This window comes from Gymnogyps californianus, chromosome 1 (genome assembly GCF_018139145.2).
Source record: "Gymnogyps californianus isolate 813 chromosome 1, ASM1813914v2, whole genome shotgun sequence".
NCBI classification, from domain to species: domain Eukaryota; kingdom Metazoa; phylum Chordata; class Aves; order Accipitriformes; family Cathartidae; genus Gymnogyps; species Gymnogyps californianus.
Genome location: NC_059471.1, coordinates 138,972,158 through 138,989,681, shown reverse-complemented (window position 1 = coordinate 138,989,681; position 17,524 = coordinate 138,972,158). Strand labels below are relative to the sequence as shown.

Below are 17,524 nucleotides of genomic sequence, written 5' to 3'. Positions count from 1 at the left end.
TTTTGAAAAAAACAGAACAGAACAAATATGACTTATGAGAAAATGTCCAGAGCCCTACGCCACTACTACAAACTAAATATTATCCGGAAGGAGCCAGGACAAAGGCTTTTGTTCAGGTAATTTTTTCTTTTCTTTGCCATTCCTTTCTACAGACAATCAGTTTTTGAAGATGGAGGATGGAATTGTGTGGGGGATACTTCATTGCCACAGCTATAACGCAGGTGACAATGGGTGTACATTGGTAAAAGCAGTCTAGACCAGTGCTTCCCAGCTTTCAAGGCAACTACACTGATTTACGAAAATACGGCCTGTTTCAATGATCAGTGGAGTCAATAGAAGTCTTTTCACTCGCTTCAAGCAGGCTGCGCCATTGTTTAAGACCTTAGCTAAATGATCCATGATCTCAGCCAAACTGCTGGAAAACCCACCCCAAATTGACTTCTCAAACACAGCTGCCGGTGAAAGCTAAGCAGGGATCAGGCATTTCCTCAAGTGCATCAGCATCACGGAAGGGAATTGCTGATGACCATGTCTTCAGCGGCGCTGCCTTCAAGGAAGAGAGGGACCTGCAAGAGCTGTTCATAAAACCTAACGCACCGGACTGGATGATACAACCAAGAATTTAGGAAATAGTGCCTGAAACAGCGTTAAAGCAGGGAGTTACTTGTACAAACTTGAGTGTGGCTGGCAGAAAGTGAGAGCATTCCAGTTCTCTTCAGACAAGACCAGCAAATCCTAACGTCTGACCCACAGAGCACTGAACTCAGACCAAAGTCTGGTTTGATGTCAGTGGTCTGGATCTAGTAATGTGCTTGGAAATGATATCAATAGGAAGGCAGTCTTGGAGTTTGTTTTCTTAAATAGCTAACCGAACTGCATTAGCACTCAAACTATCTACAGCTGAAAAGGTTTCTGTGGAATGTCTTGTTTATGTCAGCTCTTAGAAGGAGACTTAGATGGGGGAAGAAGAGTGAAGGGAAGAAGGAATCACAGGCAAAATCAACTGCGTGATTTTAATTTTTTTTTGTGGAAAGTTAAACCAAGGTTGCTCCATCAGGAGCAGTACCAAGCGAACCTGGATTGCTATGGCCTTGTGCGAAGACTGCGCTGCCCCAGGGGAATTCTGTGATGCTGAACAGTGAATGTGCTTGTCTTGGAGCCTCTCCTTCAGTGGGGGCACAAACAAAACAGGAGTCCATCTCTTCTCAACCAGGCTACCTATTTTCTCAAAACTGTAGAAACTTAATACCCTTGGAGACCTCAGTTCCTCTGTCAGACTTGCTCAGAATTGACCAACAGATTCAAAGGTCACCAGGGAGCATAAAACATGAACATATAAACCTCATTTCCTTCGGAAACTGGAAAAAAAAACAACAAAGCATTTTTTGCACAATTCCCAATAAAAACTTATTGATGTTGTTTTCTTAGACCTATTTATATCTGAAGAGAAAAAGAAGAACAGCTGCAAAAAATCAAGCCATTAATGTGCCTTTCTTGGCTATTTCTCACAAGCACAGAAATAATAGGAAATGTGACTTTATAAGTAACATGCAGGCAGTTGTCATCTGCAGATATCTGTACAGAGCTTTAAGTAAAATGGAGTCAGAGAAGGATTTCTAATAGGTTGCCTGCGTGTCTTCTGCAACAAAAGAGGTCACAGATACTGTTTCTTCATGAGCTTGTAGTTCTGGGTTGGCTTTTTTTAAATTTAATCAAATGCTATTACAAATACCCATGCTTTGAGTTCCTTGACATGACTTGAAACACGGACCAGAAAGAATACCCGAAGTACTGCAGTACAGTTCACATCAGCCCATTTCCCACATGGTTTAGGAAACAGAGCAGACGGAAGGTAGGGAGGGCAGTGGGATCACTCTCTCTTTTGATTTCATCCTCATGCGAGATCAACAAGACAAGCACAGGGTTTAAGTCAGGGCACAGTCTGGCCCGTAGGCTTTGGTGCATTTTCCCTGTGTAGCCAGGGACTGATTCACCACTTCTGTATGCTAGTTTTTCACCACTGTAACACCATTTATATCAGCAGCGTTCTTCCAGCATACAAATGGGACTGACACAGCAGTGAGTCACAGCCCTTTTTTTTTTTCCCCTAAATGCATATGTGCACATGATTTCCAAAATTAGAAGGGGTGGCAAAAGGTTAGTTCCAGGCTGTGCTATGCGTTTGCTGAGGGACTTCACATTTTTCAGATGGAAAGCCCTCAGCTTTATAACCTCAGAGGCAGAAAAGGAGGCAAGTCTTGCCCATTAGCTTCAGCAGCGATTTTTCTGGGTCAGTGATAGTAACGAGGCTCCTGTCAGTTGGTTTTGTTTTCACTGGGGCAAGGATATGGAGCATATCATCAACCTGAAATAAAATCAGCTCCTCTGATTAACACATTTTGTACTGCTGAATGTTAGCCAGTACGTCATTAATGAAAGACTGTGAAATTTTGTAACACTTCCAGCATAAACATCTTTCATCCTAATTTCTCCAGAAGTACTTATGAGTTCGGAAAGTCATTTGTGTTTAAACTAGGATTTCGTCCTTCCTGTGCCACTCTCTCTTCCTACGCCATTAAATTCAGAAAGAAAAGCAGAGCTTTTCCATGCTATCTCTGTGCAGTAGTACACAAAATCATCCTGGCAAAGATCAAGACTGCAGACTTGATCTGCAGGCTGGTGGATGTCCCTTCCCATTTCCTACTGCTGCCGTCCCTCCCCAGAGGCAGTTTCTGTTTCTAGCCCCCTGCAGACTTACTGCATCAAGACATTAGTGCTGGGAGCTGTGGCATTCATTTACAGAGGATGCTGCTTCATTACGCTTGCTGCAATCACACAGGAAGAGACTGTCTTTGCTCACAGTTCCCTAGCCCAAAAGCTTTTTCTTTCAGGGCTTTTTCCATTTCCCAGAACTTGTTCTGACTTGGTCCTTGGCTTTTTCCACCACTGTTCCTTTGGTGTTTCATATTCCTGTTCACTGACCTACACACAAGCCTGCACAAACCAGTAGCCCTCTGCCTCTCCATGCCGTGCGAGTGCTTTTGCTTTGAAATACACTGGCCATAAAGGTCTTTAATGTTTCTGTCACCAGACACCATAAATGAGCGTACCTATGGCATACTGTCATCTTACAGGACAACAGCAAACAATATGAGAGAGAAGAAGTAAATATTCTTTGGAAAAGACTGTGGGGTTTGGTTCAAATTTGGACTTTCAAGGCGTGGGGGTAAATGCCTGTGATTTTTTTGGTTTCCTTTCAAGGTATGGAGGAGGGAAGACACCAGTAGGCTGGGGAGAACCTGGGAAATACTAAGGCATTGGGAGGATGCAGCAAAGATGATTTTGGGAGCTGTAGAGCTCAGGGGCCTCAATGTCTTGATGAAGGTAAAAGCTGAGACCACTGGGAAATCCACTTCTTTTTCTGTTCTGCAGGTTCATGAAGACCCCAGATGAGATTATGAGTGGCCGAACAGACCGCCTCGAGCACCTTGAATCCCAGGAACTGGATGAACAAATATACCAAGAAGATGAGTGCTGAAGGGAACTGGTGCACCGCCTCTGTGGGTCCATGGGAGAAACATCTGCCCAGATGGCTGGCACGGTTTGGGAGGGGAAGCAACAACACAGCAGCAGTACTTGGGGTCGCCGCTTAGCTTGAAGACCAGCGCAGGACCTGAAGCACCTTAACAAAACAAACTAACAGGCAGAAGTGGTGCTGGCAGAAAAGTAAAGGGGCGAAAGCCTGGACTTATGCACTACTTCACTGTTCCTACAAAGTCTCCCTTGAGTTCGTTCTTTCTTTTTGGTTTGTTTCAGTTTTGGGGGTTTTTTGTTGGTTTTTTTCCCTAATAAACATGCAGTTTGACTTTCCTTATCTCACATAGGACAAGACGTCAGATTATGCTTTTTGTTTGGAAGGCTTTCCTATGGAAATAGAGCGCTCTTATTTTCTGTGCAAGTCTCATGACATAACACCGCATAAAACAATAGCATCACAGAAGGGATTTGCTCAAGGGTTCCAGTTTGCTCGGATCAATTTACATGTGCTGCCACTGGGAAATGTGTTGAAGCTACCAAAAGAATTTACCACACATACCTGTCAAATGAAGAGGAGTCACCCTTCATGTGTAGGCTGGGATATCACCCCAGCATAGCTTGGGCTCATGACGAGTCCTGCGAGTGGCTATTAACTGCTGGAATATGGACCAAAACCAATCACCTAAGTGCTCCGGGGAGGAGAAAAATAAACGTGACAAACCTCTGCAATAGACTGATGTTGACATTTTCCTCCCTCTAGCAAAGAAGTGATAGAATGGAGCAGGGGGGAGGGAGGGCAGGGACAAATACATATATATGTGTATATATATAAACATGTCATATATATATATATGTATATATATGTAACCCCCACAGTATATCCACAATGCAGAATTTCAGCTCAAAGCTTTCTATAAAAAAGCAAAGGCTGAAGCATCTGTAATTACAAAAGGGAGGGGTGTTTCTTATACCTTCTAGCAATTTTGGGGCGAAAGGTGAAGGACTGTTCCTTACATCGTAGGGAGAAAGCAAAAGGACCCATCCATGGTTTGTATTACTCAGAAACCTCTCCAGGATCATTTTGTGCTGCTGGAGAGGTAGATGATTCACCAATCTGAAAACTGATGGTAGAGAACTAGAGACCAAATAGCTATACTTATATCTTGTAATTGATTTTGGCTTTGTTTTGGGATTTGTTTTTTTTATGCCTCCCACTACCCTCCCCCACCCCACAGCTCTGCCATCAAGGGAGCTTGTCACAGCTTGCCCATTTTTAACATGATTTAAAAGACAAGGAAAAAAGAAACCCTACAGCTGTGTGCTTTCTTGGTTTTTGATTTTGTTCTGGTTGCAAGGTGCCCCATTTTTTACATCCCTGATGTGGTTTGCTGCACTGGGGATGCTTTGCATGAGGGGAAGAGCTATGCCTAGTTTGGTCACAGGAAGCTCAGCAGTCCTTGATGCCCAATACAAGAGAAACTACTGGCCTTTTTCATTTCACATTGCTTGGGCCACCATGACAGGAAAGTCTGTGGTGTCCAGGCATCCAGCAATCCATCATCAGTGGTCCTTTTAATGGAAGGAAGATCTAGCAGCAGAAATGATGTTTGCAAAGGGAGAAGATTCTCTGCTGGAATCACATGGTGTCTGAAAGAAAGCACGTCCACACCAGTTCATTAAACCAGAAAGCCTCTTTTATGGGAACATGCATACTAGAAATGGAAAAGATCAATGGGCTAATCTAATCAGTTTCAACCAAAAAACAAGGTACATTCCCATGATAGAGCTTTTATCAGCTATTAAACCAACACCACATTTGATCTTGCCACATATTTAACCAGAGGGTTTATCTATCCAGGAAAAAATGGCACTCGGCAATGAATAGTCTACCCTACGTTTAAACAGAGAGAGTCCGATCTCACAGAAGACTTAATATTGAGTCACAGGTCGTAGAAGGAACAGCTTTGTTAAGGGTGTAGATAGGCATCATAGAGAGATTTTTCAGAGCCAGTATCTGATGAGGAACGACAGGGCGTACATCTCTCCCTAAGCTTTTCCCAGCCACTTTTTTTTATTAAATCATTGTCAGTATGTTACAAGTCCCAGCACACCACGTACTTGACTTTTTCTGCCTCAAAAGAAAAGACGCGGGAGTGTGTATCAGAAAGATGAGCAGACAACCTGTCACCTGTCTCTGCCACAACTGAAGTCTTTGGAGCTCAGGAGGTGTGAGATTGGGAGACACTGAGGGACTTCAGTGGTCACAGATCTGAAACCAAAGGTCCCTTGAAACCAAGGGGCCAAGGAATTACTCTGCTCTGTCACCCTGCTCAAGGGCACCCAAGTTGTGGCCATGTCTCAGGAGCTGGGGTGAAGAGGGTGTGGTGAAGAGGTGAATATGAATGACAGACGAAGTGTGATCAGAAGTATCAATGTAAAGAAAGGCTTTTGCTGGTTTCTTGTGTTTCTTAGGGTGTTCAGTGGTAGGTAGAAACCAAGTTGTGCAGAGAACGATTCATATCCTTTACTGCTCTGGCTGTGACAACTGCATAACTACATTATTTTCTTTTGCCTGCTGCAACTACTGTTACGAGATGGTGAGGGGAAAAAAAAGACAATAGGGACCTTCTATATAAAGTGCTCTGATGAGCCACAGGTTTTTGTCACGGCCAGGGCGCACACTGCAAAATACAGAGAACAAGAGACAACCTACCAGTATAAGCCCATATGCTCACTGCGTATGCTAACAAAGTTCATCCTCAGCACTGGGTAAGACAGGAAAAAGCAAGGAATCTTGAAATCACCCGTGTTGTCCCATAGGGAAATTTTCTAGGGGAAATTTTGTAGGGGAAATGTTCACCTTTACCAAAAATGCAGTCACTTTCACCTGCAGAATCTAAGTCAAAGGGAAAAAAAATATTTGGTGGCTGTTGGAAACTCTTCCAGTTCACACATAAAGGACGTCTTAAGACAACTTCTTCTCCACCACAACCACAGAGAAGAAGTTCTCTCAAGGCTGATGCTAGCTGGAATGAAAACAGCCTTTGAACTTGGAGCAGGCCGATCCCACAGAGGCCCTTCCTGGCTGGTGCTGTCCCCTGCCTCCTGCCAGGTCTGCGTGGTGCAGCAGTGAGCGGCGCGGCTGACACTGCAGCTGCCAGAACTGCAGGGGCTTGGGACCTGTTGTAGGAGCTGCAGGAGCTGAACTGCTCTTGGGGTCTTGGGAGCAAGTTTACCAGCTATGACTAAAAATAAAAAAATAAAACCAGGCTAGAGCAGCTGCAGTAGACAGATTCCCTTCTACCTCACACCCAAATGGTGGATACATGGAGTGCAAACACAGCATTAACGTACTGAGCTACAGGAACGCTTGGCTGCCCGTCTGGGCTAGCAAAGGTAACGCTGTCTTTGCACCAAGCCTGACACTCGGCTTCCCTCCCCAATTTCTGATTTCCCAGTGTAGAATTTGCCAGCAGCAAAGCAGCCAAACTTTCTGCCCTTGCCACCAAAGCAAGTGGGAAAAGGGAGAAAGAGTCTCATCCTTGGAGACACACAAAAGCTGTCTGGACACAGTCCTGGGCAACTGGCCCTAGGCAGCCCTGCTTGAGCAGGGGGGTTGGCCCAGATGACCTCCAGAGGTCCCTGCCAACCTCAATACCCAGCAAAGGATCTTCACACTGTGCAGTTAAGTGGGACCTTCATTGCCATCAGCTTGCTACAAGTCTGAACAAGCCACAAGCCGGTCAGGTAGGACACACTGCAGTTCCACAGCAGAACATTTTCTTGGTTTAAGTTTGAAACCTTTTGACTGCCTCTCCATCCAAAGAACACTACTGGGGCCCTTTCTGTGAACACTAAGTTGCTGCCACCCTCCCCAGATTTCAAACTCCACGCATGCATTCTCCAGATCTCTTTGTCAGACTGCAACCATGTGCAAATCCAGAATGCATCAGTTCAAGGTCTTTTTTTTAAATAAAATTCTAGTCTGTTTTTATTGATGATGGCTTTTTGTTTTTTTAAGGTGTGGGGCTAAGGGACTGAATCAAATGAATGTAACAAAACAAAAACAAACAAAAAAGCCTATTCTCAGGGCCAGTGAGTTGCAAATAATTTTTAAAATGCCTGTAATTACATCATCTCAATAAAAAAATTTAATATAAAAGTGGGAATGCCAAATTTTGTTGGTGCAATCATTGCTACGAGGTCCTTTCTTTTGAAAAACTATAGTACCCAAGTATCTATGGCACATAGCAGCTGTTTTCAATCAGGAAGAGAAACCTGCAGGCTTCCCATGCCCAAACATGTATGAACAGTGCCTGGATCTTCCCTGGGAAGCATTATTCGGAAAAGTTGAGGCTGTCCCTTGGAGTATTTACTTTGCTGCCTGCCCTGAGAAATGAGCAGAGCACCCCACTAGTGCCTAGATGAGTGTACCTACTTCTCCTTCCTTCTCTTGGAGAGGATATAGAAGCAAAAAACAAACGAGGTGGTGTGATGACTGTTGCATCTTTTTTTTCCTGTAGTAGTTATCTTTGCAAACCAGTCTAGAAACCCTGCCGCTAATATGCTGCCCTTCCAGCCCAGGGGGGACCTTATTTTCCTGTCTTCACCCCTAACCAGGCAAGGCACAGGGACGTCAGTGCCACCAGGTGCTGGGTGCTTAAGGGACAGCAAGGTGAGGCGGCACAAACTGCTCACCGCTGTCCATCACTCCCTATGGCAGTCCTTGTCTCCTGCGGAGTGGGGTTACTAGTGCTTACGGCAGTGTGAGGTCCCTGGAAGGTTTCTTAGTGTGCTGCTCCAGATGGGTGCCACCAAACGCCGTGGCAAACTCATCTGGTCACCAGCACACAGGCCACATCTAGTGCTCTCTGGTGGGAGCAATTCATGGCAGGTTAAATCGTTTGGATCCCAGCTACGGCTCAGGATGACCCCATGATAATCTGGCTGATCTATGGGTTATCCACTCAGCTGCTCTTGCTCAGTATTTGTTCTTGGTTTTCTTTCACTGTTGTTTTTAAACCACAAGGCAAAGGAGTAAGCACTAAACAAACCCCTCTCTGAACCAAGACATCAAGCAAGAAAGAAACAAAGTGTGTTGCTCCATAATTCAGTCCCTTCAGGCCATTTCCCTTCATTTTAGAAGAGGAAATAGATGTATCCTACACCCTCTCACTGCTTTCTGTGCACTCTGAACAATAGCAAATGCTGCAGGTTGAAGGCATACGGAGGAAGTTCTTGGTGGTTTTGGCTATCGCTCCAGTGAGGATTAGTCTCAGCTCAAGAACTAGTCTTGAGCCCAGAGAGACGTTAGAGAACATCCTTTGGAGGCTGCAGGACAGAAGAGGCCCAGCAGTGCGTGCCCAATACATCTTCCTCTCCCATTTTCAAAATTAATTCAGCTGTAAAGGAAAGCTACCAGGCCAACACCAGCGCGGGGATCATGGATGATGCATGCATTTGCAGACTACGGCTACCACAGGCATGGCGGTGCACGCTTCCTCCGTAACGCTCCCCAGCGCTGACCAGGAGACATTTTGCCAGGGTGTCAAAGAGGCCCTCAATGACTGTCCGTGCACACCCAGGACTTACAGAGGCTGCCGGTAAGGTACTGACAGCAGCATTTTTTAATTATGTAGAAACCCATTTTAAAGTAATACTTTGCAGAAAGGTTTTCACTTCTCCCAGATGAGACTCCACCTGTGAGGCACGAGCAAACAAGCACATGCTTTTTTCCCCTCAAAGACTTATACTGATTCAGACAATCCTGACTTCAGTTTGAAATCCAAGCAGCTTCCGAGCAATGCAGAAAGAGCCACCTATGAAAGGTGTGAGGGTATGAGGAGAGAGAGGATGCACTACCACGGTATGAAGCCAAAACACAAGCGTGCTTCATTAATCACCTGAAAGAAAGGATTGGTGTGTTGGTGTAAATATTCTAATAGCACAGGACCAGCTGGATCTACTGCATGTCAGCTCTCTCCGTACTGGATTCCCATGCACCCAGGGATCTGCCGGCTACACTGGATTCACCCCGGGCACCACCTTGCCCAGTTCTGCTGCAGACAGCAGCATCCTTTCTCACCCCATGCAAAGCCCAGCAGAACTGGAAGTCATGCCAAATTATACCTACCTGATAGGAGAAAGGTGCCCTACTTCATGAGGTGCTTCAGAAGAAACAGCAGAAGGCACACTGCCATCCCGCCAGGCCCAGCAAGGAGGAGGAGGCTGGGGAGGGAGGAAGGAAAGGGATGCAGCCCAGTTCAAGCTTTCCCCTCACTGGACAGCCTCCTAAGAGCCCAAAAGAGAGTCGGGCAATGCTGGAGGATGAGCTTCCCAGCGCCTACTTCCAAAAGAGGCAAGGACATGAGGTGCCAAGAAAACAATGCCAGGGCAGCTGCAACTCCAGCACAAAATGTAAGACAGGACTGTGCCCACTGGTGAACAAAATCACATCAGTTTCTTCATTCTAGGTGCTCCTACCTGTTTTCCCCAGCCAACTCGAAAATTAAATGTCATTTTACAGCCAAGGCAAAAAACAGAGGGGCAAGAGCCTGTCTTCCCACCTTCATCCCTCCACTCTGCTCTTTCCTCGCCTTGCTGCCTTAAGAAAAGGGGAACGGGATGTGGATGCTCAGCAGCCGGCTGTCCCCTACACAGAGAGATGTTGGTGTGCCATGCACAGCAGCGCGTGCCTCGCTGCTGAGCACATGGGGACCTGCCCCATGCCAGCCCCCTTGCTCAGCCTGAGCTGGGTCCAACGGTGGCAATGTCACCAGTGAATGAAACAGCCTTTTTCCTCCTCCCCTGTGGCAGTAATGTTGTATCCCTGCTGTAACAGCCCTCATTTGCTCAAAAGGACAGCACTAACAGTGCTTAACGATTATCTTCCACGGCTGATCATCATAAGGTGGGCAACCTGTTTGCTTATTGACCGGCTCTCCGCCTGCCGTGAGCCCCTGGTTAGATTGCCAGCTGAAGAGTAAGGCTTAGGTTGTATGTAATGGTTCACTCTCCAGGACACCAATTTCTTCTTGTGATTCTTGTCAGACTGAGGCAGGCTAAACATACAAATGGGAAAAAAAAAAATTCTGGCAATTGCTATAGAGAATTGGAGCAGTGCACACATTTACTTCAATGTTGCCCATTTGTCAAAAAAAGCAAGTGTGTGCATCTCTGCCAGCCTCAGTAAAGCATCAATATATTCCAGCACAGGAACCAGGCTGAGATACCAACTTAACACCAGGCAGACCCTCCTTCTGTGACTGCACCGAGCTGGCTCCCACAAACTACAACCAACATTTAGAGGAAAAAAAGAAAACACAGCGCCCTCCCGTAAGACAATAGAGGTCGTTATGACCGATATGATCAGTTGTAAAACCTGCAGGGACACATCAATCTTTCTGCCTCCTGCAAACACCTGTGCGTAAAGTTTCTCAGCATCTCAAAGTGCTGGAGAACAGCCGCAACAGGAAGAACGATAACTGTTCAGGAATTAGAATTGATCTCCTGCCGCCTGATAAACACTGTTAGCCTGGGGTTGTTGACTTGAAGCCAAGCTCTGGTAAATGGACAAAGTTTTCAAGTCAACCCTTCCTGGTGTTTGACAAGGTACAGGGAAGGAACTGGAGTGAAGACAGCTCGAACAAAGCAGGTATTGTTTCCCGTGGGCTCCATAAAGATGTGAGCACATAACCCATCAGAAAAAAGTGAGGAAAAGAAGCAGGGATGGCATGAAAGCTGAGGCAAGTAAAGAGTCAGTTCGGATGATCACAAAGATGAAAGCTGGGAGTGTTCACCACATGCCTTCGACTTTCCTTCCCAAGGGCAGGGCCAAGGTCAGTAACTTTTCGCTTGGCTAATGCATGCTTGCAGGATATGAACCAGTCTTGATTCAAAGACCTGCAGAGTGAGGGCTCCACCTCCTCTGTACCAAAGGTTAATCATCCCCTGCATTAAAATCTGTCCCTTCTTTTCCGTTTAACTGTATCTTAATTTCACTTCCAAGCATTAGCTCTCATTATGCTTTTCTTCACTAAATTCTGTAAACCGTAGTATTCCCACCCATACATGAAGATCCTTGCTGACTGCCATCAGTGCAAATCATACTCTTGTTTTTCCAACTAAATAAGCAGAATGCAAGGGAGGAACTGAAGCTCTGTTGTACAACAGCTTCCTGGAGGGGCTGCTCCCAGCTCGGAGAGCTGCAGGACGCAGCCACGCTTGTTTCTTGGGGTGCTGTCTGGGCCGCTCCTGCAGGAAAGGCTCCAGAGAGCACGTCAGGCTCTTGGGAACTGGCTGATGTGAAACAGAAAGGAGAAAGGGAGAAACCCACATCGAGGTGCCATTTCAGTCCCATGAAAGCCCAGGTAACCCAACAACCATTCTTCTTCCAACCCTCCAGCTAGGGTGGGAGGTTTTCTCCCCACCTGGGAACGGCCCTGGGGAGATTGCCTGCAAATACAGTAGCAAATACATCAGCAAAAGAGGCTGCCTGTTTCCTTATTTCTTTCAAAATGTTCTTAGTGTCAGTGAATGCTCTTGGGAACACTCTGTCTCACAGACAAAGGTTTCTTCCTCTTCACGTGTCTCCCCAGCTCACATCCCAGTTCACTCCTAAAAATTCAGTGGAATCAGCAAGCAAGAATAATTAACAGGCAACGAAATTTCACACAGCCAGGACTTCACTCAGCATTCAATTCACATAGCCCAACCCACTGCTGAAATTTCCTCAACATTACACAGAACAGGAGGAAAACAGGCCAGACAGATCTGCCTTTCCAGCACTAACAATTTTATGCATGAAGCAACACCTTTGCTCTGTTAAAGCCAATGGAAATTAGGGCTGTATAAAATCTGTGCAACACAAAGATCTGAGCAGTGTCCACCAAAAGTATCCTACCCAGGAAAAATTGAGGGTTTGCTACAAAAATAAAACTTAACCCCCACAGCAACCTCCTCAACCAAGCCAATTCCCACCCTGGAGCGAAAAACATAACAATTTGTTTTGATGGTACTTTGCAGAGACCTGGATTCAGTGCTGACATCCATCAGCTCCCAACACAGATGAACTGACAGCACAAAATCAGCCTCAGACCCAATTATCAAGGAATTAGGCATCCAGGGTTGTCAAGTCATGTGTTTTCCAATTAGAAGAGTTTCATTAGAAATGTTTTCACACCAAAAGATAAGTCTGGTGTACAAAAAAGAAACACTTCATAAAATTAAGCCAAGTCCATCTCAAGACATAAGAACATACGGCCCAATTTCCCAAAGGACTGGTTAACCCACAGTTTTCACTGAAGTCAACAGAAACCACTGGTTTTGCATTTGGAAATCGGACTGCTCCTTTAGGCTCCTACATCCATTGATTCTTTATTTGCGCACATTATTAAGGCTACCTTGCACTGCTTTTTCTAAATGGCTCAGATCTAGCAGCTTTGCAGAGTTTTCCTTGCCTAATGTCAAGGCCCCGCCACGTCCGCATGCTCAGACAGCCCCTTTGCTGCCCCGCGCCCCATCTTTGCAGGAGCCTGGCTTAGGGAGCTGTGCTCAGCGGTGGACAAGGGATTGGGCAAGTGACACCCCTTGGAAAACTTCAGTGCAAGGGCTGGTCTCCACAGAGGGAGGGCAGGAGCAAAACACAAGTGCCATTTGAGATACGCAAGACATCTGCACAGGCCTGGTGGGACACGCTGGAGACATGCATCTGGTTTCCCAAACGCTTCTGGTTTGGGAAGTGCAGATGACAAAGACACGCTAGCAAGGGAGGATAAAGCCACCCTTTTGCCTTCATGGCAGGTGACCCAACAGAGACCTTTTTAGGTGGTGTTTGAGAGAAGAAATGGCGAGTTGCCTTGGGATGAACTCAGCTCTCACGCTCCAGACCATCAGCAAAAGGGTTGGGGAGGGTCCCGTAAGTGCAGCATCTGTGGCCGAAGCAGACATGCACAGCATGGGAAGGGACAGAGGGAGAGATGCCCGGTCCCTGCTGAAAAGCAAACAACAGAGCACAGCTACGGGTGTGAGAGGCCGATTGCAAAAGGGTAAATATTTATCCGAGAGAATTTTAGAAAGAAGGAAACATTTTTCATTTGGTTCTAAGTCTTTCAGGAAATTATTCGTTTTTCCAATGAAAACATTTTCTTTAAATTCAAAACAACTGTTTTTCTCCCGGCTTTTGTTTACAAAAGAAGGAAGAGTTTCAGCTCTGCCCTTTCTCATCCGTCCCCCACAAAATGACAACCAAGCCTCACGTCTTGGGTTGAGAAGTCATTTTTCGGAAAGAGAGAAAAAAAAAGAAAGTGTTGTGAGGCTTTGCTGAGCAGCTGTAGATGCCGCTGCGGAGAGGAGGGCAGAGCGATCCTGCTCCTCTACACCGGCTGGAGATGGGCGCGAGGTTATTTGTAATGAGCTCGTTAGAGCCAAAGGCTGACTGCCAGAAAAGCAAAGAGGAAAAAACAATTGATTCGCCTCTTCAAGAGCCATTTAAGCAGTCCTAGTCAGAAAATGAGCAACTTCTGTCTCTAGTTCACTCCTACTTTTTCCACCTTGATACTTTTTATGTAAGACAGATGCCTCTTGTGGGTCCCAATGAGTGAGCAATTTCCAGTCCACAAAATAACTGTCCTGTCGTCTTTTGCTCTTTTATCTCCTGTTTCATAGTAGTGTTGCCAGCATCCCTAGGAAGCCACAAAAAAAAAAAATTCACAGGCCTTGTGCTATGACTGAGGGCTGGTAACCCTGTCTATCGCTAAGCCCAGCTTCCCCAAGGAGTTCGTTCCTCAAAGGTGACATCTGCCCCTGTCCTCCACCGGGACTGAAACCAAGAGGTGTTACCTCCGACTTCACAGATTATCATCTCAGCTGCTGTGGTAACAACATGACCAATCAGGCAAACTATTTGGTTGTAATTTAAATCTTATGAATGCTGAAACAAAACGAAATTGAATATAAATCACGGGCTGTGGACACGGGAACTGTCCCTGAGTGTGTAGGCCACCTTCTGCATCCACGAAAATTAACAGTGTCTTAACGTGCAAGCAAATTGAGAACATACCACGGTAAATCCATCTGAATACAGGAATGGATGTGCCTATGCGAGAAAGAAGAGGTGTCTGTCCACCAGCAACCATGAGTTGTTACAAACCAGCAGGAGAAAACACACTGCTTCCAGGAGCAGCTGCAGAAACGAGAGGCACACACAGCTGTGACTGAGGCTAACAAGGGGGAAAAAAGGACAAAAATATGGTAGAGAACCAGCTTCCCAGCTCTAACCACTACTGTGACCTGTCCTCTGGAGCACCCAATATATGGAGCCTATAGCTCCTCTGTCCGGGGATTAATGCCTTTCGTGGCCGGGCAGAGGAATGAGAGCAGGACAGAGGAACATGGAAGACACAAGCAGCAGCACGGGGCACTCCCACGGTTTGTACGGGAAGCCCCAGTTCCGATGGCCGGACCCTGCTGTCTTTCACAGGCGCTGCCTCTGGTGCACCAAGGAGCACCACGTCTCCCCAGACAACACTGTTGCCCTCCACTGGTGGTCTCCTGTGGCAAGACCACCCTACGTGTAGACTTTAGAGAGAAGCCCCATCCTTTTCAAGATAAAAATCCACCAGAAAGAGAGTTCACTTCAGTACAAGTTACATCTGATTATCCAAAACACATCACAGTCTCCCGGCTGCTTCCTTGGCACTGCAACATGCACTTCCAGCACCCTCCAAAAACCAGCCCTTTCGTCTTGGATAAGGAGTTGGCCACAGAAGTAACCACCTCCACACAAGATTGCTGTAATTCCCAGGCTCTGAAATCCGCGGGATACTCACTTGCCAGCTCCCACCACTATTTTGATCTTTGCAGCCTCAGTGAAGATGAGCTGGGGGAAGATGATGGGTGTTGCAAGCTAGATGGGTGTTGCTCTGCTCACAGAGACAGCGGGTACTTTCCTAATGTCCCCAATTGCCCCTGAGCAATTCCCCCTCCCCTTGAGCCCTTCTGGTCCTTTGCTGCGTGGTGAAGTCCAAGAAAAACACCAAGGGGATTTTGGGGTGTTCAGTTACGTCGGTTAGCATCATGTGAGGAGCTCCCATCGCCACAACCTCATGTGGCAGCTGCCTCCAGAAATCCCCTAAGCGTGACCACTTGCTCGTGCGGGCAGCACGCAGGCAGCAGAGTCACGCCGCGCTGAGGCCTCTGGCCTGAGCATTTACTCTGGTGTGCACCCCAGCACCTCCTGGATTTGACTTATTCAGGCACACGATGAATCACTTTTCAAAGCCAACAATGCAACCAAATAGTCCTGGCTTCTGGTCCCTCCACTCTGTTTCTTCCCCTAAATGTATCATCACATTCATTAATTTAATTTAACCCTGCAGGCTGCTTAGGTTTTTTTGCACCTTTGCACAGATATTACACTTGGTGTGCAGACCTTTGCTTGCATTTATAGTCGACAACTTCAGTCTCCTCTTCTGATCCCTACAGAAAAGCACAAGCGCTTGCCAAAGACAAATTGTTTTTGCTCTCTTCCCTCCCCCTACAAGGAGGTGAGAAGGATATTGCAATAGGTGGTGTACTCCCCACCCACATTTTTTCTCACTGCCAAACACATTGCATCAGGAACAATTAGAATCTTTTTCTTTGTGTGGGCCCTTAGACTATATATAAAATGCAGAAACATTTTTCTTCTTAAAAAACAAACAAAACAAAAAACACCTCCCGCATGATCTTTGGACTAGCTTTCAGGGAATCAGTTCAGCTGATAAGGTGAGGAACCCTACTAGTGGGATAGCTACAGCCACAGATGTAGAGCTGATCTCCCAACTTGAGGAAGGGAGAAAAGGATGCTCAGAGGCTGTTTATTCCATCAAGGAGACAAAGATACAAGGAGAAAGAGCTTTTTGAAAGTTACAGCTGCACGCACTCACCGCAGAAGGAGATTGCAGCGTAGGTCTGCAACAACAACTGCTTCTGCCAGTGCTGGTGTGTTGTTCCCCAAAGCACCTTCCCAGGAAGCAGGGCCCTATAACTCAGTGTGATAAACTGGCACAGCAAGAATGAAACCAGATTGACATTAATCAAACACCTGATCCAAGACGGGAACCTCAACATCCATTACCACCATTGCATGCAGAAGCACAAACTCCAGCAGCCATCAGCATGAGAGCCCAGCTAAGATCAGTGCGTGGCGCTTATCAGACAGACTGAAAGCAATAAGTGACAGTTCATATCCAGACATTTAGGCAGGTGCAGGCAGTGCCCTTTCAAAGCAACATCCTCGGCTAGATCTGAGCTGTGTCTTGGGATGCGTGGTCCAGACAAAGAAGAGCACATGCATAATCCTCTGTAGCAGTTGCACCAAGTATTTCAAACAGTAGCTTAATTTGGTTTCATGCAGTCACTCTTTAATGCTGGTTAGTACTCAGACGTGTCTTGCACACCTATATAAAGCATACACTAGCTCCCACTGCTACCCTGTCCACATACCGCAGGACTTCACAGGAGTTTCAGTTACCAGTAGCTGAACTGCAGCGCTGGAAGTCCGTACTCTTGGGGTCTAAGTGGAGTCAGTAACTCCAGTGGCATGGAGTCGCGGGCTGGGTGTGGACTGCCAGGGACTGCAAGGGGAGCGGGATGCATTGGCTAGGTCCAGCTGGAGGTGAGGCCAGAGAGGCAACGTTCAGTCCCAGCTCTTCATCCAGGACCCCCCAGGAGATTCACATCTGGTGTCCTGACCGAAGTCAGGTTTTGTTCATATATGTGTTCAAATATGTGTGAGATCTTAGTTGCAGAGCTATGGCTGTGATGAGGTGGAGCTGAGCAGGGCAGAAGCCCTCGCTCGCTGCTCGTGCGCCTCCGCCTCCAGGCCCCAGCCGAGCACTGAGCCCAGCAGCCTTCACCCCCAAGCTGCTGTGCCTGTGCCAGACCGTCCCCATCTTGCCAAGGGGCCTCTGGGGTCCCGTGCTTCTCCAGGTCCAACACGCCCCCA

The 17,524-nt window shown here is 46.6% G+C and overlaps 1 protein-coding gene across 1 annotated transcript in view; it reads left to right on the top strand.

Moving 5' to 3' along the window:
* The window catches only part of ETV6 (ETS variant transcription factor 6), a 138,810-nt gene extending 134,927 nt beyond the window's left edge, over nucleotides 1-3,883 (top strand). The window contains exons 7-8 of the mRNA XM_050914514.1: nucleotides 16-116; nucleotides 3,433-3,883. Of these exons, the coding sequence (XP_050770471.1) occupies nucleotides 16-116; nucleotides 3,433-3,538 (207 nt within the window). The 3' untranslated portion in view covers nucleotides 3,539-3,883. The remainder of the gene's footprint in view (nucleotides 1-15; nucleotides 117-3,432) is intronic.
* Nucleotides 3,884-17,524: the final 13,641 nt, after the last annotated feature.